The sequence below is a fragment of the Oncorhynchus masou genome, chromosome 4, assembly GCF_036934945.1.
Source record: "Oncorhynchus masou masou isolate Uvic2021 chromosome 4, UVic_Omas_1.1, whole genome shotgun sequence".
Lineage (NCBI taxonomy): Eukaryota > Metazoa > Chordata > Actinopteri > Salmoniformes > Salmonidae > Oncorhynchus > Oncorhynchus masou.
The window spans coordinates 1,653,765-1,676,224 of record NC_088215.1 but is presented as its reverse complement, the minus strand read 5'-3'; the positions used below and the strand labels follow the sequence as shown (position 1 = coordinate 1,676,224).

At 41.3% G+C, this 22,460-nt stretch overlaps 1 protein-coding gene across 1 annotated transcript; it reads left to right on the top strand.

Annotated features, from left to right (window-relative positions):
* The first annotated feature begins 460 nt into the window (after nucleotides 1-460).
* LOC135521244 (zinc finger protein 501-like) lies at nucleotides 461-6,495 on the top strand. Its single transcript, XM_064947169.1, has 2 exons — nucleotides 461-1,137; nucleotides 4,139-6,495. Exons 1-2 carry the CDS (start codon nucleotides 654-656, stop codon nucleotides 5,098-5,100), a joined length of 1,446 nt encoding a protein of 481 aa, XP_064803241.1. The 5' UTR covers nucleotides 461-653; the 3' UTR covers nucleotides 5,101-6,495.
* The last annotated feature ends 15,965 nt before the right edge of the window (nucleotides 6,496-22,460 follow it).

Genomic DNA, 22,460 nt, shown 5'->3' with positions numbered 1-22,460 from the left:
TTGGCCGGGGTAGGCCGTCTATGTAAATAAGAATGTGTTCTTAACTGACTTGCCTAGTTAAATAAAGGTTAAATATATTTATTTTTTAAATTGTAACTTCATTACACCGTTACACTGGCATACAAACTCAGTAGCACCAAGTTGATCATCCATATGACGTTGAGAAATACTGCATTGTAGGTAGTTTGGAAGAGTTCAGAAAATAAGTTAATAAATATGTAATAACGCAAAAACATAACTGTTTGTACTTATAGGTAACCAGATCGTGACTCCAACTAGCTTACTAAATATTTAACCATACTGTTGTTACACTGGTGAGTAAAAACTCATGCATCCTGCGTTTACATTTTACTCAACTGCGTTACCCACTCCAGTCAGCAGATGGCGGTGTGAGAATTTAAGGCAATGCTGCTAGTGTGACGTATATTCTAGTGGACGGAACGCTTCTTTCAACAGCAGCAACAGTTAGTCAGCCACCTCGGTAGCTTGTTAGACCAAATAGCCGAACCAATAAAGCTCTTTAGACGCTTTCGTTGGTATTAGCCACTGTGTTTTAAAGTTATCCGATTTAATTTCATATTTACTGTGTTGTTATTATTCAGCTAGCGGGCTGGTTAAGTTAGCATTAGCCTATATAGCTAACATCTCCGACCATGAGTTCACTAAGCTACTCTCCTTCTGCTAAAGAAGAGGATGTCTACTGGACGGAGAAAGAAGCTCTCGTCAAAGAGGAGGAGGAAGAGAAGGATGTCACAGTAAAACAAGAAGTTGAGAGTGAGGCTGTTATAGTTAAAGAAGAGAAAGACGTTTCAGTGAAAGAGGAGGAGGATGTTACAGTAAAAGAAGAGGAGGAAGAGAAGGATGTTACAATACAAAAACAAGTAGAGGGTGAGGCTGTTACAGGAAAAGAAGAAGAGAAAGACGTTTCGATGAAAGAAGAGGAAGACGCGTTCAGAGTGAAGGAGGGGGAGGATGCAGTTTTTGAAGTGAAAGAGGGGGAGATTACGGCCACATCGGAAGAGGAGGAAACTGGATATCTGGACCCGATTTCCCAAACGCAATTTAAGGCACCCAGTGGTTCTAACGATGAGTTTAGCCATACGATGGTTTTGAGAAACCGGGCCGTGATTACCACTGGTAAGTACTGTCTTAAATACAGAGGTACAAACTCTGCAGTTGTTGAACTGATGTTGGGTGTTAAAGGGGAAATCTGCAATTGCTACATCCTTATTTTGACTTTTAAATGATTTATTTATAGCCAATGATTATTGAAGAATATAACACATGCCTCATGAGCTTAGTTCAACTGTTGTACCCCATCAGAACCCCAAATAAGTTTTTTTACTCCAATGTTTAGAAACAATGTAAATCAACAGCCTCAACATGGTCAAAACTATAATGTTGATATCGTGGATGGTCAGTCCTTGCATCCATAGGTCTGTTCAATTTCTCCAGGCCCATCATCATCTTATTACCAAAACAGTTGTGGAATGACTGCTTTGTTATTGTTTCAACTGCAGATTGGTTGATTGATCTGTGGCTTTTTAAAGGGACAACCTAGTATTTAAACAGCAACAAAATGGCTGCCAAGATACTTGGTTTGGTAAACGGCTGAGTGATGGGACTGGAGACATGTAACCACTCTCAAGTTCATAGGGACCTCGTCAAGAAGTTAAGGCATCTTGGCTTAACTGTTATAAGGTGTTGGCTTGACAGTCACTGGACCCAGGTTTGAGTCCAGCTCAGTGCTCCCCCTGTATTCACTACACTATGAGTACAAGCACTGGCCATCCATGATGTCATAATTATAGTTTAACCAGGTTTCTAGGCTATATAGTATATTCTAGAATTCATCCATGATGTCATAATGACAGTTTAACCAGGTTTCTAAGATATATATAGTATATTATATAATTGCCAGTGAAGATTTCCTGTGGGGGTCTAATTGTTAGAGCTATCATTGTATAATATTCAGCAAATTTATTTTCATTTCACCAGAAGAGAAGAAACTCTTCCTGAACCACCTCGTCCTGCTGGCCTTCATAAATTCTGACGTTGCTGGTAATAGGCTACACAAGCAGTCAGCAACCAACATTTGGAGTGCAAATGTGTCTTACATTTTCTATCCATTTGCGTACCATTTATGATTTTAATGTGCACATTTTTGTGGAACAGTTTAATTTAATTTATAATAGTATCTCAAAATCATTGTCTGTGATGAATCTACATTCTATCTAAATCAATATGAAAATTGTACAAATCTAAAAGTAACTTTTATTGCCATTGCCAACTATGTGAAAATAGCCTACATAAAGCCAACAAATAAAAACATTGCAGCCTGCAGTTAGAAAATATCCTGATAAAAATAAATATTCTATATATTACATTGGCTGCACTTGGCCTATGTACAACGAACTTGAAACATTCTATCAACTGGGTTGGTTCGAATCTCGCGGTAGCAAGTTTGCAACATTGTTTACAATATTCTGGGCCCTCGGGTTTCCCGCTCCAGTGAGTTCGGGACAGACACCGCTGTAAGCTATTTGTGCAAAGGATAAGAAGTAATCAGGTATTTTATGACATTTCCACTGGATCAGCGCATTACGGTTTTTCCTTTTGGTTATCGAAAGGGCGAGAGCTGGAAATACAAATACTTCAAGCAGCTATTATCATTCGCAATGTATTCTAATAAGACTTTGTTTACTTGCTGTTTGAGGCAAAGAAAAAATTAGTTGGAGAAGCTGAATCTTTTTTTGTTGTTGAGAAGCTCCACAACTCATTAGTGGTGGTGCATTAAGACAATCAGAAATACTATCAGACATCCCCAAATGGGCACATATATAGGCCTACATTTGCGAACAGGCCAGGTAGACTAGTCCTACTTCTATATGCATAATCAGGTGTGCGTCCTTACTCAACATTGACAGGAGTGTTTCAAACAAAAGACAGTGAATAAATTTACAAAACTGACACATCTAGCGGGGTCAGGTCTGGGTGGTCTGCTATGGGCCATTTCATTTAGTATCCATTTGGGTCGGTTGGGGAATGATTTTATTTCCCCATAGTATGTTGTACCTAGTTTCCCTCCTTCAGGGAACAGTAGTCATAGTCATAACGTGAAGCTTGTCATATGGTGAACTTCAACTTAAATACTGGATCTTGCTGTCGGACAGTTTTTTTGTATTCAGATCTCTGAAATGCTCTCTAACTACGTGCCATTTCATGTCTCCTTGTGTTACGCTGGGAAAACAGTTTTCATGGGCACAGAAATCCTAAATAATTTCAGAGTTTGCAAAATCCAATGGTTCTAACCAAGAGTCACCTTAATTTTATTGACAACACCCAAATGGATACTGTCATTAACGTGGTTCTTCAATAATTACACATCATTCTTAATACTGTAGCAATTTAGTTACAGACACATGTTCAACTATCATCAGCTGATCCAGGAAATAATTTTCTGAATGCCAGACAAACATCACGACATGCAACAACAACCAAAGTGCTTCTTCATTAATTTATGTCAGTAAACGACAGTTTTATAACAAAGACATTTTAGTTTCCATGTTTCACCTGAAATATTAAATGATTTGTAGTCCTAGGTCTATGTTATTGTTAGGTGAAGTTATGGATCCTACAGTAGGTCTATGTTATTGTTAGGTGAAGTTATGGATCCTACAGTAGGTCTATGTTATTGTTATGTGAAGTTATGGATCCTACAGTAGGTCTATTTTGTTGTTAGGGGAAGTTATGGGTCCTACAGTAGGTCTATGTTGGTGTTTCCGCATTAGCATGGAGGGGTTTCTGCAACCAAATTGCGTGTACATCGCCCTCGTGCGCCAATTTCAGCAAACACAGTAAGGGGCCTATATTGGAGACCAAAAGTTGTCTGGCACACTGCTTAGGATTTCAACAACTTTAATAACTTATTTCTAGCCTACAATCATCGATGTTACTGCTAATGTGAAAACAAGACAGATTATGACTTTTTGCTCATTTTAAGACATTTGTCAAATCATTTCATTACAGGCGTCAATTGTTTGAACAACATCATGGCTACGCTGTTGGCATCACATTTTACAGTGGGTTTCTGCTGTTGTGGGCCTTAAACCATCTGCCTGACTTGTTGTTCACACAGGAGAGCTACGGGACTATTGTGGATCCTCTGGGGAGCCTCAACAACATCATGATGCTGACGAGGCAGAGAAGAGTCTCTCCAGATCAGAACACCTCAATAAACACCTGCAGAGACCCACAGGGAATAAATCTATTTGCTGCTCTGCCTGTGGGAAATGTTGCAAATCTTCATCAGAACTTAAAATACACCAGCAAGTCCACACAGGAGAGAAGCCATACTGCTGCTCTGACTGCGGGAAACGTTTCTCAAGATCAAATTCACTAAAAGTACACCTGAGAATTCACACTGGAGAGAAATCTCACCACTGTTTTGATTGTGGGAAAAGTTACTTAAGATTAAAATCACTAAAAGTACACATGAGAATTCACACCGGAGAGAAACCTTATAGATGTGATCAATGTGGGAAGAGTTTTACTATATCTAGCTGTCTGACTATACATCAGAGAACACATACAGGAGAAAAACCGTATAGCTGTACTCAATGTGGGAAGAGTTTCACTACATCTAGCCAATGGATTGTACACCAGAGAACACACACAGGAAAGAAACCTCTTTACTGTACTCAATGTGGGAAGAGTTTCACTCACTTAGGCAGCCTGTTATCACACCAGAGAAAACACACAGGAGAGAAATCTTATAACTGTGATCAATGTGGGAAGACTTTTACTCAGTCAAGCAACCTGGTATCACACCAGAGAACACACACAGGAGAGAAACCTTATAGCTGTGATCAATGTGGGAAGAGTTTTACGAAAACGAGCAGTCTTATTGTACACAAGAGAACACACACAGGAGAGAAACCTCATAGCTGTGATCAATGTGGGAAGAGTTTTGTTACATCTAGCCGTCTTATTGAACACCAGAGAACACACACAGGAGAGAAACCTCATAGCTGTGATCAATGTGACAAGAGATACTCTGATAAAAGATCGCTGATCAAACATCAGAAAATACATACATGAAGGAGTTGTTTCATGATGTCAATGAAATGTCACAGTGTAGAATGTTTTAACATTGTAGTAGGAGTATTTTAATTGTCACAATGGAGAACCCTAATTGTTTGCCAGCTGTTCTATTGATTTCAGCGTGATAAGGATATGAGCTTCATCAGTAGAAACATCTTTGTACTTTGCTCCGTTCATCTTTCCCTCGATCTTGACTAGTCTGCCAGTCCCTGCCACTGAAAAACATCCCCACAGCATGATGCTGCCACCACCGTGCTTCACCGTAGGGATGGTGCCTGGTTTCCTCCAGACGTGATGCTTTGCATTCAGGCCAAAGAGTTCAATCTTGGTTTCATCAGACCAGAGAATCTTGTTTCTCATGGTCTGCGAGTCCTTTAGGTGCCTTTTGGCAAACTCCAAGTGGGCTGTCATATGCCTTTTACTGAGGAGTGGCTTCCATCTGGCCAATCTATCATAAAGGCCTGATTTGTGGATTGCTGTATAGATGGTTGTCCTTCTGGAAGGTTCTCCTATCTCTACAGAGGAACTCTGGAGCTCTGTCATTGTGACCAGCGGGTTCTTGGTCATTGAACATCCCTTCTCCCCTGATTGCTCTGTTTGAAGAGCCTTGGTGGTTCCAAACCTCTTACATTTAAGAATGATGGAGGCCACTGTGTTCTTGGGGACCTTCCATACTGTAGACATTTTTTGATACCCTTCCCCAGATCTGTGCCTTGACACAATCCTGTCTCGAAGCTCTACGGCCAATTCATTCGACCACATGGCTTGGTTTTTGCTCTGACATGAATTTATGGCAGGTAGACTACAATCAAGTTGTAGAAACATCTCAAGGATGATCAATGGAAACAATATGCACCTGAGCTCAATTTCGAGTCTCATAGCAAAGGGTCTGAATACTTATGTAAATAGGGTATTTCTGTTTTTCGCTTTGTCATTATGGGGTATTGTTTGTAGATTGATGAGGAAAACACTATTGAATCCATTTTAGAATAAGGCTGTAACATAACAAAATGTGGAAAAAGTCAAGGGGTCTGAATACTTTATTGGTTTACTGTTAGAATAAGTTGTATGACTACACCAATACTGTTAAAGCAACTCACAGATTCACAGACCTAGAAAATTGATGGCCAAATCAATCAAATCAAATTTTATTTGTCACGTACACATGGTTAGCAGATGTTAATGCGAGTGTAGCGAAATGCTTGTGCTTCTAGTTCTGACAATCCAGTAATAACCAACAAGTAATCTAACTAACAATTCCAAAACTACTGTCTTATACACACAAGTGTAGGGGGATAAAGAATATGTACATAAAGATATATGAATGAGTGATGGTACAGAGCGGCATAGGCAAGATACAGTAGATGGTATCGAGTACAGTATATACATATGAGATGAGTATGTAAACAGTGCCATAGTTAAAGTGGCTAGCGATACCTGTATTACATAAAGATGCAGTAGATGATATAGAGTACAGTATATACGTATACATATGAGATGAATAATGTAGGGTATGTAAACATTATATTAGGTAGCATTGTTTAAAGTGGCTAGTGATATATTTTACATAATCTCCCATCAATTCCCATTATTAAAGTGGCTGGAGTTGAGTCAGTGTGTTGGCAGCAGCCACTCAATGTTAGTGGTGGCTGTTTAACAGTCTGATGGCCTTGAGATAGAAGCTGTTTTTCAGTCTCTCGGTCCCAGCTTTGATGCACCTGTACTGACCTCGCCTTCTGGATGATAGCGGGGTGAACAGGCAGTGGCTCGGGTGGGTGTTGTCCTTGATGATCTTTATGGCCTTCCTGTAACATCGGGTGGTGTAGGTGTCCTGGAGGGCAGGTAGTTTGCCCCCGGTGATGCGTTGTGCAGACCTCACTACCCTCTGGAGAGCCTTACGGTTGTGGGCGGAGCAGTTGCCGTACCAGGCGGTGATACAGCCCGCCAGGATGCTCTCGATTGTGCATCTGTAGAAGTTTGTGAGTGCTTTTGGTGACAAGCCGAATTTCTTCTCCTCCTGAAGTTGAAGAGGCGCTGCTGCGCCTTCTTCACGATGCTGTCTGTGTGGGTGGACCAATTCAGTTTGTCTGTGATGTGTATGCCGAGGAACTTAAAACTTAAAACTACTGTTCCATCGATGTGGATAGAGGGGTGTTCCCTCTGCTGTTTCCTGAAGTCCACAATCATCTCCTTAGTTTTGTTGACGTTGAGTGTGAGGTTATTTTCCTGACACCACACTCCGAGGGCCCTCACCTCCTCCCTGTAGGCCGTCTCGTCGTTGTTGGTAATCAAGCCTACCACTGTTGTGTCGTCCGCAAACTTGATGATTGAGTTGGAGGCGTGCGTGGCCACGCAGTCGTGGGTGAACAGGGAGTACAGGAGAGGGCTCAGAACGCACCCTTGTGGGGCCCCAGTGTTGAGGATAAGCGGGGTGGAGATGTTGTTGCCTACCCTCACCACCTGGGGGCGGCCCGTCAGGAAGTCCAGTACCCAGTTGCACAGGGCGGGGTCAAGACCCAGGGTCTCGAGCTTGATGACGAGCTTGGAGGGTACTATGGTGTTAAATGCCGAGCTGTGTCGATGAACAGCATTCTCACATAGGTATTCCTCTTGTCCAGATGGGTTAGGGCAGTGTGCAGTGTGGTTGAGATTGCATCGTCTGTGGACCTATTTGGGCGGTAAGCAAATTGGAGTGGGTCTATGGTGTCAGGTAGGGTGGAGGTGATATGGTCCTTGACTAGTCTCTCAAAGCACTTCATGATGACGGAAGTGAGTGCTACGGGGCGGTAGTCATTTAGCTCAGTTACTTAGCTTACTTGGGAACAGGAACAATGGTGGCCCTCTTGAAGCATGTGGGAACAGCAGACTGGGATAGGGATTGATTGAATATGTCCGTAAACACACCAGCCAGCTGGTCTGCGCATGCTCTGAGGGCGCGGCTGGGGATGTCGTCTGGGCCTGCAGCCTTGCGAGGGTTAACACGTTTAAATGTTTTACTCACCTCGGCTGCAGTGAAGGAGAGGCCGCATGTTTTGGTTGCAGGCCGTGTCAGTGGCACTGTATTGTCGTCAAAGCGGGCAAAAAAGTTATTTAGTCTGCCTGGAAGCAAGACATCCTGGTCCGTGACGGGGCTCGTTTTCTTTTTGTAATCCGTGATTGACTGTAGACCCTGCCACATACCTCTTGTGTCTGAGCCGTTGAATTGAGATTCAACTTTGTCTCTATACTGACGCTTAGCTTGTTTGATTGCCTTGCAGAGGGAATAGCTACACTGTTTGTATTTGGTCATGTTTCCGGTCACCTTGCCCTGATTTAAAAGCAGTGGTTCGTGCTTTCAGTTTCACGCGAATGCTGCCATCAATCCACGGTTTCTGGTTTGGGAATGTTTTAATTGTTGCTATGGGAACGACATCTTCAACGCACGTTCTAATGAACTCGCACACCGAATCAGCGTATTCGTCATTGTTGTTGTCTGACGCAATACGAAACATATCCCAGTCCACGTGATGGAAGCAGTCTTGGAGTGTGGAATCAGATTGGTCTGACCAGGGTTGGACAGACCTCAGCGTGGGAGCTTCTTGTTTTAGTTTCTGTCTGTAGGCAGGGATCAGCAAAATGGAGTCGTGGTCAGCTTTTCCCGAAAGGAGGGCGGGGCAGGGCCTTATATGCGTCGCGGAAGTTAGAATAGCAATGATCCAAGGTTTTGCCAGCCCTGGTTGCGCAATCGATATGCTGATACAATTTAGGGAGTCTTTTTTCAGATTAGCCTTGTTAAAATCCCCAGCTACAATGAATGCAGCCTCAGGATGTATGGATTCCAGTTTGCAAAGAGTCAAATAAAGTTCGTTTAGAGCCATCGATGTGTCTGCTTGGGGGGGAATATATACGGCTGTGTTTATAATCGAAGAGAATTCCCTTGGTAGATAATGCGATCGACATTTGATTGTGAGGAATTCTAAATCAGGTGAACAGAAGGACTTCCTGCTAGAGATCTAGCTACTGGGTGTGCAGGTTTCTGTTCCAGCCCTGCACTAACACCTGACATTGTGTTCATTATTTGGATTAGACACTATTCAACTATTCAATCATGTCTTGTTTTGGAGTCAGATGGATGTCTAAATCATTTTCACAGGTGTTCTTTATGATAGGAAATAAAGTGGTGATTCACAGAATGAAGTATAGTGAGTCATTGGACATTCCTTGTTTGTCTGTTTTATGTGGTTGTTACTCTGATTTTACACAATCACTGTCTGGCTGACAGTCTGAGTCAATCTAGAACCCACAGAATGAATGTTGTGGATATTTAATTCTGCTTATTTTAAGCTTTATTAACAGTTAAGAACAAATTCTTATTTACAATGACAGCCTACCGCAGAACATTGGGTTAACTGCCTTGTTCAGGGGCAGAAAGACAGATTTTTACCTTGTCAGCTCGGGATTCGATCCACAAACCTTTTGGTTTCTGGCCCAATGCTCTAACCACTAGGCTACCTGCTGGCCCATAGGTGTGTCCAATGTAGACATGATGGGATTAGTATTGACCTCATGGACATGTCCAATGTAGACATGATGGGATTAGTATTGACCTCATAGACGTGTCCAATGCAGACATGATGGATTAGTATTGACCTCATATACGTGTCCAATGTAGACGTGATGGGATTAGTATTGACCTCATAGACATGTCCAATGTGGACATGATGGGATTAGTATTGACCTCATAGACGTGTCCAATGCAGACATGATGGATTAGTATTGACCTCATAGACATGTCCAATGCAGACATGATGGGATTAGTATTGACCTCATAGACATGTCCAATGTAGACATGATGGGATTAGTATTGACCTCATAGACATGTCCAATGTAGACATGATGGGATTAGTATTGACCTCATAGACATGTCCAATGTAGACATGATGGGATTAGTATTGACCTCATAGACATGTCCAATGTAGACATGATGGGATTAGTATTGACCTCATAGACATGTCCAATGTAGACATGATGGGATTAGTATTGACCTCATAGACATGTCCAATGCAGACATGATGGGATTAGTATTGACCTCATAGACGTGTCCAATGCAGACATGATGGATTAGTATTGACCTCATAGACGTGTCCAATGCAGACATGATGGATTAGTATTGACCTCATAGACGTGTCCAATGCAGACATGATGGGATTAGTATTGACCTCATAGACGTGTCCAATGCAGACATGATGGATTAGTATTGACCTCATAGACGTGTCCAATGCAGACATGATGGATTAGTATTGACCTCATAGACGTGTCCAATGCAGACATGATGGATTAGTATTGACCTCATAGACATGTCCAATGCAGACATGATGGATTAGTATTGACCTCATAGACATGTCCAATGCAGACATGATGGGATTAGTATTGACCTCATAGACGTGTCCATTGCAGACATGATGGATTAGTATTGGCTTCATAGGTTTGTCCAATGCAGACATGATGGGATTAGTATTGACCTCATAGACGTGTCCAATGCAGACATGATGGGATTAGTATTGACCTCATAGACATGTCCAATGCAGACATGATGGGATTAGTATTGACCTCATAGACGTGTCCAATGTAGACATGATGGGATTAGTATTGACCTCATAGACGTGTCCAATGTAGACATGATGGATTAGTATTGACCTCATAGACATGTCCAATGCAGACATGATGGGATTAGTATTGACCTCATAGACGTGTCCATTGCAGACATGATGGATTAGTATTGGCTTCATAGGTGTGTCCAATGCAGACATGATGGGATTAGTATTGACCTCATAGACATGTCCAATGCAGACATGATGGATTAGTATTGACCTCATAGACATGTCCAATGCAGACATGATGGGATTAGTATTGACCTCATAGACGTGTCCATTGCAGACATGATGGATTAGCATTGGCTTCATAGGTGTGTCCAATGCAGACATGATGGGATTAGTATTGACCTCATAGACGTGTCCAATGCAAACATGTTGGATTAGTATTGACCTCATAGACGTGTCCAATGCAGACATGATGGATTAGTATTGGCTTCATAGACATGTCCAATGCACTTGTTCATGTGGTTTGTAATTTCGATACTGAAACAGGATTGGCTAATCCTCCCACATTTTTTCAATTTTTGCTGAGATGTTTTCTCCATTTGAAATGATACTGTTAGAAATGGGTAAAGCACTCACACATCTGTGAACTTGTGTGTGCTAATCATTAGTTAATAACTTGAAAGAAAACAAAAGGCTGATTGATACTGATCATTGTGTGGGTTTTCTTTTTCATCAGACAATTAATGAGGCTCACCATGTTGGAGACCAGATTAGAATCTTCATGAGGCTACCATGTTGAAGGAGACCAGATTAGATCCATAATGAGGCTAACCATGTCGAAGTAGACCAGATTAGATTTATAATGAGGCTACCATGTTAAAGGAGACCAGATTAGACTCATGAGGCTAACCATGTTGAAGGAGAACGGAATAGACTTATAATGAGCCTACCACGTTGAAGGAGACCAGATTACACTCCTAATGAGGCTGACCATGTTGAAGGAGACCAGATTAGACTAATAATGAGGCTAAGCATGTTGAAGGAGACCAGATTAGACTAATAATGATGCTAACCATGCTGAAGGAGACCAGATTAGTCTCATGATCAGTGGTGGAAAAAGTACCCAATTGTCATACTTGATCAAAAGTATAGAAACCTGAATAGAAAGTCACCCAGTAATATACTACTTGAGTAAAAGTCTAAAAGTATTTTGTTTTAAATATTCTTAAATATCAAAAGTAAAAATATGAATAATTTCAAATTCCTTATATTAAGCAAACCAGACGGCACCATTTTCTTGTTTTTTTATTTACGGATAGCCAGGGGCACACTCCAACATCCAGACATAATTTATAAACGAAGCATTTGTGTTTAGTGAGTCTGTCAGGTCAGAGGCAGTAGGAATGACCAGGGATGTTCTCTGTTTAGTGAGTCCGTCAGATCAGAGGCAGTAGGGATGACCAGGGATGTTCTCTTGATAAGTGCTGAATTGGACCATTTTCCTAACCTGTTAAACATTCAAAATGTAACGAGTAGTTCTGGGTGTCAGCGAAAATGTATGGATTAAAAAGTACATGATTTCTTTTAGGAATGTAGTGAAGTAAAAGTTGTCAAAAATATAAAAAAATACAGATACCTCAAAACAACTACTTCAGTAGTACTTGAAAGTACTTTGACTTAAGTGCTTTACACCACTGGTACTGTGTTACAGCTGCTCTCTCCTCCTCAATGTCATGTACTAGACCAGGTATTGTATTGCAGCTGCTCTCTCCTCAATGGCATGTACTAGACCAGGTATTGTATTACAGCTGCTCTCTCCTCCTCAATGTCATGTACTAGACCAGGTACTGTTGTTATGACGTTGGCCTGGCGGGGTTGGTTTATGACAGTCATAAATACCTCTTGCCCCCTTTTTCCTCTCTCTACCCTACTAAGGTTACATTTGCAAAACCCTTGGTTAACATAGAGATTCTGGGAACGTCAGAATGTAGGGGGAAATTAACTATATTCTGGTAATCCGAACAGTTGAAAATATGAGGTGGTACTTAATGAATATGATGTCATCTGAGACATTCTCACAAATGATAAGATGACAAACTCTACAGTGGAAAGTATACACATCAGAGTTATCGGATTCACATGGAATTGTTGTTCAATGTAAATGTTTGAATATGCAATTATTTGTGATGGGATGAAATGTGATTTTAGCTTCTAAAAAGTGACATTTGGGTTTTCATAAGATAGGGCTGCTCAATCAATGGCCCTCCCCTGTGAAGTGACAAGGGCTATAAAACTATTCAAACACATCCTCCTCTCCCTTCCTATATAAATCCCTGACAACAGAACTTCCTGTTCCGATGAGGTAGGATGACGATCCTATGGTTCAGAATGGTTCAGAAAATAACTACAGGACAAAGCCAACATCAGCAGGAGCTTTGGTTGCAGAATGGTATGAACTTATTCACTACAGAAGTGATACCTCCTAGCTGTTGAGTTAGCAACCACAGGTTAAGAAGGAACAGACAGAGTATCCCGTCTATCACACAACGAAGTTACTACAACGTATCCAATTGACAACCAGAGACATTCTTCAGAGGACTCGGTTTGGCAACACGGCCTTCCATCTACCACCAATCTACTGAAGCGCAGCTCAGAGTAAATATTTATTGCATTTTCCTTTTCCAAATGGGCGGTAATTTAGAATGCATAAGATACTGTATTTACAATAACACAGCTTCGCCTTTGTTCCTGTCTTCCTTCTCTTTCACTCAACCCAGCCCCTTTTCCTTTGTGTAACAAGCCGTCATATCTGTTCCGCCCGCTAGAGACGTTTTCCTATGACGTAATTTGTAATCAAGTTATGATTTAATTATGTGTATATGAATTATGTGTGATTAGTTAGGTATTTAGTAAATAAATGATTAAACCCAAATTTGTATTGCTGATTCAAATTGTTATCCAGGGTTCTTTCAGATTATGAGACTGAAGTAAAATGAAGATTAATGTTGACTGCTATTGATGTAAAATATTACTAGGTCTTTAAGAGTTTATTCTGAAGATAGCAGCTCTATAAATATTATTTTGTGGTGCCCGACTCTAGTTAATTACATTTACATGATTAGCTCAATCAGGTGATATTAATTATGGATTAATTATTTTATAGAATAGCATGTCATATCACTTAATCCGGCATAGCCAAAGACACGACACTGTTACAGCTGCTCTCCTCCTCAATGTCATGTACTAGACCAGGTACTGTGTTACAGCTGCTCTCTCCTCCTCAATGTCATGAACTAGACCAGGTACTGTGTTACAGCTGCTCTCTCCTCCTCAATGACATGAACTAGGTCCAAAGCCCAACCTAACCTCACTGAGATGAGGTCCAAAGCCCTCTCCTCCGTGGTTTCCCCAACCTAAACTCACTGAGATGAGGTCCAAAGCCATCTCCTCCACTGTTTCCCCAACCTAAACTCACTGAGATGAGGTCCAAAGCCCTCTCCTCCGTGGTTTCCCCAACCTAAACTCACTGAGATGAGGTCCAAAGCCCTCTCCTCTGTGGTTTCCCCAACCTAAACTCACTGAGATGAGTTCCAAAGCCCTCTCCTCCGTGGTTTCCCCAACCTAAACTCACTGAGATGAGGTCCAAAGCCCTCTCCTCCACGGTTTCCCTAAACTCACTGAGATGAGGTCCAAAGCCCTCTCCTCCACGGTTTCCCCAACCTAAACTCACTGAGGTGAAGTCTAATAGAGGTGGTTTAGTTAACCACATGAGTAACCTTGCCTGAAGACTTGTTAGGTTCCCAAGCACTTGGTGTCCATGTTTCATGGAAAGAGACAGCAAAGTTAAGCCCAGAGTGTAGCAGGTGGACATTGGGTTTAATTCAGACCCTGTCAGTGTGCTAGGTTATCATTGGGTTTGATTCAGACTCTGCCAGTGTGCCAGGTGGGCATTGGGTTTTATTCGGACCCTGCCAGTGTGCCAGGTGGACATTGGGTTTTATTCAGACCCTGCCAGTGTGCCAGGTGGACATTGGGTTTGATTCAGACCCTGTCAGTGTGCCAGGTGGACATTGGGATTTGATTCAGACCCTGCCAGTGTGCTAGGTGGACATTGGGCTTGATTCAGACCCTGCCAGTGTGCCAGGTGGACATTGGGTTTTATTCAGACCCTGCCAGTGTGCCAGGTGGACATTGGGTTTGATTCAGACCCTGCCAGCATAGCCAGAAATGTATTCCAAGGTCATTAACTTATAACCACAGAACCACCCCAGCCCTTTCATGCATGACCAGGTTTACTGCCATGGTCTAGTATGTCACCACCTCAGACATCATTCACAATGCTGGCTGAGGTACGAATAAAACATGACATATTATTTCCTAACCATTCACAATGCTGGCTGAGGTACGAGTAAAACATGACATATTATTTCCTAACCATTCACAATGCTGGCTGAGGTACGAATAAAATATGACATATTATTTCCTAACCATTCATAATGCTGGCTGAGGTACGAATAAAATATGACATATTATTTCCTAACCATTCATAATGCTGGCTGAGGTACGAGTAAAACATGACATATTATTTCCTAACCATTCACAATGCTGGCTGAGGTACGAATAAAACATGACATATTATTTCCTAACCATTCACAATGCTGGCTGATGTACGAGTAAAACATGACATATTATTTCCTAACCATTCACAATGCTGGCTGAGGTATGAATAAAACATGACATATTATTTCCTAACCATTCACAATGCTGGCTGAGGTACGAGTAAAACATGACATATTATTTCCTAACCATTCACAATGCTGGCTGAGGTACGAATAAAACATGACATATTATTTCCTAACCATTCACAATGCTGGCTGAGGTACGAGTAAAACATGACATATTATTTCCTAACCATTCACAATGCTGGCTGAGGTATGAATAAAACATGACATATTATTACCTAACCATTCACAATGCTGGCTGAGGTACGAGTAAAACATGACATATTATTTCCTAACCATTCACAATGCTGGCTGAGGTACGAATAAAACATGACATATTATTTCCTAACCATTCACAATGCTGGCTGAGGTACGAGTAAAACATGACATATTATTTCCTAACCATTCACAATGCTGGCTGAGGTATGAATAAAACATGACATATTATTTCCTAACCATTCACAATGCTGGCTGAGGTACGAGTAAAACATGACATATTATTTCCTAATTGTCAAAAAATCCCCACTCCTTAATCAACTAGTCTCTCACTGTTTAACCAGAATAACAGGAGTTGTGTCATTCAAACTGTTAGACTGTTAGTCCATAATAAACTTGTCTCACTGTTTAACCAGAATAACATTGTTTGCTGGGCTCCCCGTTTGTGCCATCAATTTATCCAGAACGCCGCAGCCCGCCTGGTGTTCAACCTTCCCAAGTTCTCCCATGTCACCCTGCTCCTATGCACACTCACACTACAAGGTGTTTGCCTACGGAGCTGCAAGGGGAACTGCCCCTCCCTATCTTCAGGCTCAAACCCAACGCCTCGACCGAGTAGTTTATAGTTTGGGTTCTGACGGGGTACGACGGTTGAACAAAACTCAAGAAACAAGTTATATTCTTCAATAATCACTGGGTACATATAATGCATTCATGAGTGGAAAAAACTGATGTAGCAAGTGCAGATCACCACTTTAATTTAAAAAAATATGACAAAGTTGTTTTTGTCTTTAGGCTAGCTAGTTAGCGATGGTGCGCGCTGATAGCGGTTCAATCGGTGACGTCACACGCTCTGAGCCCTTGAAGTAGTGGTTCGATGCTTTGGGGGAGGCAATTGTCTGTGCAGAGGGTCCCTGGTTCAAGCCCAGATTGGGGTGAGGAGAGGGACGGAAGCTATACTGTTACAGATGGTCAGTCTGCGTCCTGAAATCAGAGTGAAACTGACCAGAGGTACTTCAGATGGTTTCCCCATCAGCTGGTGAAGATGGAGGACACAGACAAGGTCACAATGTTGATATATCCTCTGAGTCCTATTTTCTGTTTTGGTAAACTAGTTGGCTAGTATGAGGTTTCTGTGTTATGCACTCTAGCCCGTTACCATATATGTGATTGAATATTATCTGCTGTTGGCTTGTGTGGATGTATGTATGTGTTTTGCAACATAGCTGACTTGAAACATTGTTAACAGTTTCAAGGCCATGGGCCTTTCTCATGATGGAAAAATACAGAATAACATGAAGACAGGAACTGTGCAATGAGTTGGGGGGGCACATTCAGAACGTAGTGCTGTGAGAACAAACGGTCTTTTGTTAGATAACAGGAGCCAGGTGCGAGATAACGGTATCGAGCATGAGCGCATAGATATTCTTCACAGCAACAGTTACATCTATCAACTGAAGCGCTTAGGGGGCCAGGACCAGCTCTACGCCAACAATCAACGACAGGCTGGGTGAGTCTAAACCATGCCCAGTCTCTACTCTGACAGGCCGGCTCAGAAGCAGGAACTATTTCTGTCAGGGTATATTTATAATATCTTTGTCAAGAACAAGTCAGTTCTCTGTTTGCCCTGCGAGGTGGGACAGAGAGCCCGTATATACGAAAATTGCAATTACCACTTATTGCTTAGCTAATAAAAAATACATAGTATACAATCTGTGACTCATTGTCATATTTATCCTGATGCCAGATTCGAATTGATGCAAATCTAACACTAGCTAGCTAGTTATTTGTTATTCAACACTAGGTTAGAGTGAATGAGTCACTAGCTAGCTATTTGTTATTCACCGCTAGGTTACAGAGTGAATGAGCTAGCTAGCTATTTATTATTCAATGCTAGGTTACAGAGTGAACGAGTCACTAGCTCGCTAGCTAGCTCGCTAGCTAGCGAGCTAGGTATTTGTTAGTCTACTCAAGGTTACAGAGTGAATGAGTCGCTAGCTAGCTAGGTATTTATTATACACCGCTCACGGATGGATGACTTGTTCTTTGAAGTGAAGACCTCACCTGATCTACATAGTAGACATGAACCTGGAGAACTGGTCCTCACCTGATCTACATAGTAGACATGAACCTGGAGAACTGCTCCTCACCTGGCCTGGTCTACATAGTAGACATGAACCTGGAGGACTGGTCCTCACCTGATCTACATAGTAGACATGACCCTGGAGGACTGGTCCTCACCTGATCTACATAGTAGACATGAACCTGGAGGACTGGTCCTCACCTGATCTACATAGTACACATGTACCTGGAGGACTGGTCCTCACCTGATCTACATAGTAGACATGTACCTGGAGGACTGGTCCTCACCTGATCTACATAGTAGACATGTACCTGGAGGACTGGTCCTCACCTGATCTACATAGTAGACATGTACCTGGAGGACTGGTCCTCACCTGATCTACATAGTAGACATGAACCTGAGGAAAAAGCTTATTTCTGTAGCCAATGGTTGTAACATAACCCAAGGAGACACTACCAACCAGAATGTTTACTAAGTCTGATACCACATCATCAACCTGTGTTCATCATATTTTTACCAACATGGCTGAACATTATTCTAAAGCTGTATCAGTGGTGATCAGAACTTGGTGACACTCAAGAGAAAAACACAAATACCAAAGGCTGATCCTAAGGTAACCTACCCAAGGCCCTACAAGAGGTTCAGTTATGGATGTGGTTCAGAATGTGCGATGGCTGGAAGTGTGTAGTGAGGATGATCCTGAAAGAGCACTGAGTGTGTTTATGAAATGATTTTATACGTTTTGTTGATAAGCAAGGCCCCATTAAGAAAACAGACTGAGGTCAAACGATGCCCCAGGGATTGATGAGCTGAGAAATGTAATGAATCAACGTAATGATACCAAGGTAGCGGGCAGATCTGTCTGATGAGCAAAGTTATTGTAGATGAATACATCTAGTGACCAAGCTCAACCAGTTATTGTAAATGAATGCATCTAGTGACCAAGCTAGACCAGTTATTGTAGATGAATACATCTAGTGACCAAGCTAGACCAGTTATTGTAGATGAATACATCTAGTGACCAAGCTAGACCAGTTATTGTAGATGAATACATCTAGCGACCAAGGTCAAAATAAAGGATATTATCATCACTAAATCTAGGCTGATGGAAAACATCTATGGACAACTTTGATTCAACACAAGTGGCAGACGTTTGAATTCCTACCCATTGTAACATTCAATTTCAAAACCACCTGACATTGCAAATTACTTTAATGACTATTTCATGTGTCAGGTGGACACATTGAGGAATGAGTCCAACTGACGGCTCCCTGAACCGGACCGCAGAGTGAAGGAAAAGCAGCCAACAAGTCACTGATCGTACTCTATGTACTTTTATTAGCTAAGCAATAAATGGCAAATGCAACTTTCGTATATACTGGCTCACTGTAATACCACGCAGGGCGGGAACTGACAGGATGTAAGAAAACAGCTGTTCATATACTGTGATAGACATAGTTCCAACCCGTCTGTTGGCCTATCACAGTAGAGGCTGAGCGTGGTTTGGACTTGCTCAGGCTGGTCCCCGCCTCTTGGCGCTTCTTGGAGTCCACCCTCTGTCCATGTATAGATTCTCACTGTTCTGGTATCACCCCCTAGTTATAACAGTTGCTCAGTTCCTGCTATTGTGTTGTTCAGTATTTTTCCAGCTCAGTTAAACCTCGTGATGACCACCCCTCCCTATACCTGATTAACCACAACTTTGTAAGATACAGCAAGTCACACCATGTGCTCAATATTGTCACATACAAACACAAGGACAAAGCATCTGCTGGGCTGTTATCTACAGTTTTGCAACATGCAGGTCACACCATGTTACTCAGTTCTTGTCACACACAAACAGGCAAGTAGATGTAGCAAGCAGTTGTTTAATCTCCTGATGATGCTCACGTGCACAAATGCAGATACTTCACACAGCCAACATCAGATAATATTTAATCATATATATGTTAATGGCTATAATGTAAAACAGAATCCCACAATGGGCGTGGCTTCACAATTTTTTTCAGATTTGAAGAAAATGGTGAAAAATATGCAAGTCCGACAAGAGCCGATACAAATTCATCTCTAACGGATTATGACAAATGTTAACAAAATGTTGAGCAATGTAATAAAGTAATGAATTTTCAACTGATAATAATTTGTTAACTACACTGTCCTTACGAACCAGATAACATATCATTACAGCAGTATGTAACGGTATGTTTGTCACGTTCGTTGTATGGATGGAGGAGACCAAGGCGCAGCGTGGTAAGCATACACACTTCTTTTGTTAAAGGAAGAACACTGAACAAACTAACAAAACGAACTTGACACTATATAAAACGAGTGCTGACAGGAAACTACACATAGACAAGAACCCACGAAACCAAAAGGGAAAATGGCAACCTAAATAGGATCCCCAATCAGAGACAATGATAAACAGCTGCCTCTGATTGGGAACCAATTCAGGCCACCATAGACATACAATTCCCTAGACTTACAAAAAAAACTAGATATACAAAAACCCTAGACAAGACAAAACAAGCATACCCACCCTCATCACATCCTGACCGAACTAAAATAATAACAAAAACAGAGATAACTAAGGTCAGGGCGTGACAATGTTATCTACACTGTCCTTACGAACCACATAACATATCATTACAGCAGTATGTACTGGTATATTAACTACCTAACGTTAGTTGGCTACTTATACATCAAACTTGCCAGTATGTGAACTATATTCTAACTAACTAACTACCCAACATTTATTGACTTGATTATTCCCGTCATTCTTAGCTTAGCTAAATGGTAAAGTCGTTGTGTGTTTTCAATGGACATTCGGGTGCTTTCATAAATTCGCTCTGGCTATCTACTCTGATTTCAGAGCACTCTCATCTGAGTACCAGAGAGCAGAATAATGATTTTACTAGCGCTCAACACCCGTTGAATATGTCCAGGTGTCAGTAAACGTTGGCAAAACAAAACAAAATTAAATTGGTGCAGTCAGCATAGTTACAGTCACCAACGCTCTGGATAACATGAAAACTGCCTAACCAGCTCTGCTAGGTCGAGAAAAATGGTCAGTCTCATTTGTGTCTAGAAGTTTTATTATTTTTATTTCACCTTTATTTAACCAGGTAGGGAAGTTGAGAACAAGTTCTCATTTACAATTGCGACCTGGCCAAGATAAAGCAAAGCAGTTCGACACATACAGCTACACAGAGTTACACATGGAGTAAAACAAACATACAGTCAATAATACAGTAGACAAATAAGTCTATATACAATGTGAGCACGTGAGGTGAGATAAGGGAAGTAAAGGCAAAAAAAGGCCACATTTCCACTGGATCATTACATTTTTCCCTTTCGTGCTGAATGGTTATCGAAAGGCCATGAGCTGGAAATATTTTTAAAATGCGTTGAACTATTGTAATTCATAATTGATTTTGATTAGACTTTGTTTACTTGCCGTTTGTGAGGTGACACTTTTTTTTTGAGAAGCTCCTCAGCTCATTAGTGGTGGTGCGTTAAGACAATGAGAAATACTATCAGACATCCCCAAATGGGCACATTTATAGGCCTACATTTGCGCGCAGGCCAGGTAGACTGGCATTGTGTCAAGAAGCAGTGCGGCTTGGTTGGGGCTCTTGACCTTCACCTCTCCCCAGTCTGTACAGAAGTTGCAGCGATGAGACAAGACTAACTACCAATTGAATACCACGAAATTGGGGAGAAAAAGGGGTAAAAAACAGAACCTTGAGGAACACCAAAACTTACAACTGATTTGTCAGAGGACAAACAATCCACAGAGATAAAGTGATCTAAACCAGGCCAGAACTTGTCCATGTAGATCAATTAGGGATTCCAATCTCTCCAAAAGGATGTGGTGACAGCCTTGGTCTCATGCCATTAAAATGTCATTTCCCACCTTCACGAGTGCAGTCTCAGTGCTATGATGGGGTCTAAAACCAGACTGAAGTGTTTCGTATGCAGTTTTTATTCAGGGAGGCAGTGGTTTGCTGCCCAACATATATATATTTTTAAATTAAGAGAAAATGGAGATTCGATGTAGGCCAAAAAGTTTTTTTTAAATACTAAAATTCAGAGACCAATCATGGGATTGTCAAAGGTTCTCTAACCTCCCAGAGACCACGGCAAAAATCAAGCCTCCCAGGAACTATCGACCTTCCGCTGCTTTCTAAACTATCATCCCGCTCTCAATACCACCCTGTGATCTTCTATGATGGCAGTGAAGGACTGGAAGTCCAAGATAACGTTATATCAAAGCTTATTATCCACATGTCAATCATCTGATTAAGCATATTTCTATACGTTACTATCCAAACATCAGATTAAGACTCAGTCACCCAACTCTCATATCACAGTCACCCAACTCTCATATCAGTCACCCAACTCTCATATCACAGTCACCCAACTCTCATATCACATTCACCCAACTCTCATATCAGTCACACAATGCTATTCCCAAACATACCTAATCAATTAGTTGTTTTTCAACAATATTTTAACCTGTAGGAATATTTTCATATTTCTATGTTCCTAGGATAATGTAACTCATACATTTACATCTTTCAATACTTCTAAAATGGGGTCCAGGTTTAAAATAATTACAGGTGCACCTTACTAGCTTATTCTATATTATAAATGGTCATAACTAGTAAACACAGATTCTAGTTTAATTCAGTTTGCACAGATTCCGGATGTTTTAACAATAAAAGGCCAAAACTAATTCACACAGATTCAAGATATTTA

Coding starts and splice junctions, on each gene's coding strand:
- LOC135521244 (XM_064947169.1), top strand. CDS start 654: ATGAGTTCACTAAGCTACTCTCCTTCTGCTAAAGAAGAGGATGTCTAC. Junction 1,138..4,138: donor CCGGGCCGTGATTACCACTG/GTAAGTACTGTC, acceptor TTGTTCACACAG/GAGAGCTACGGGACTATTGT.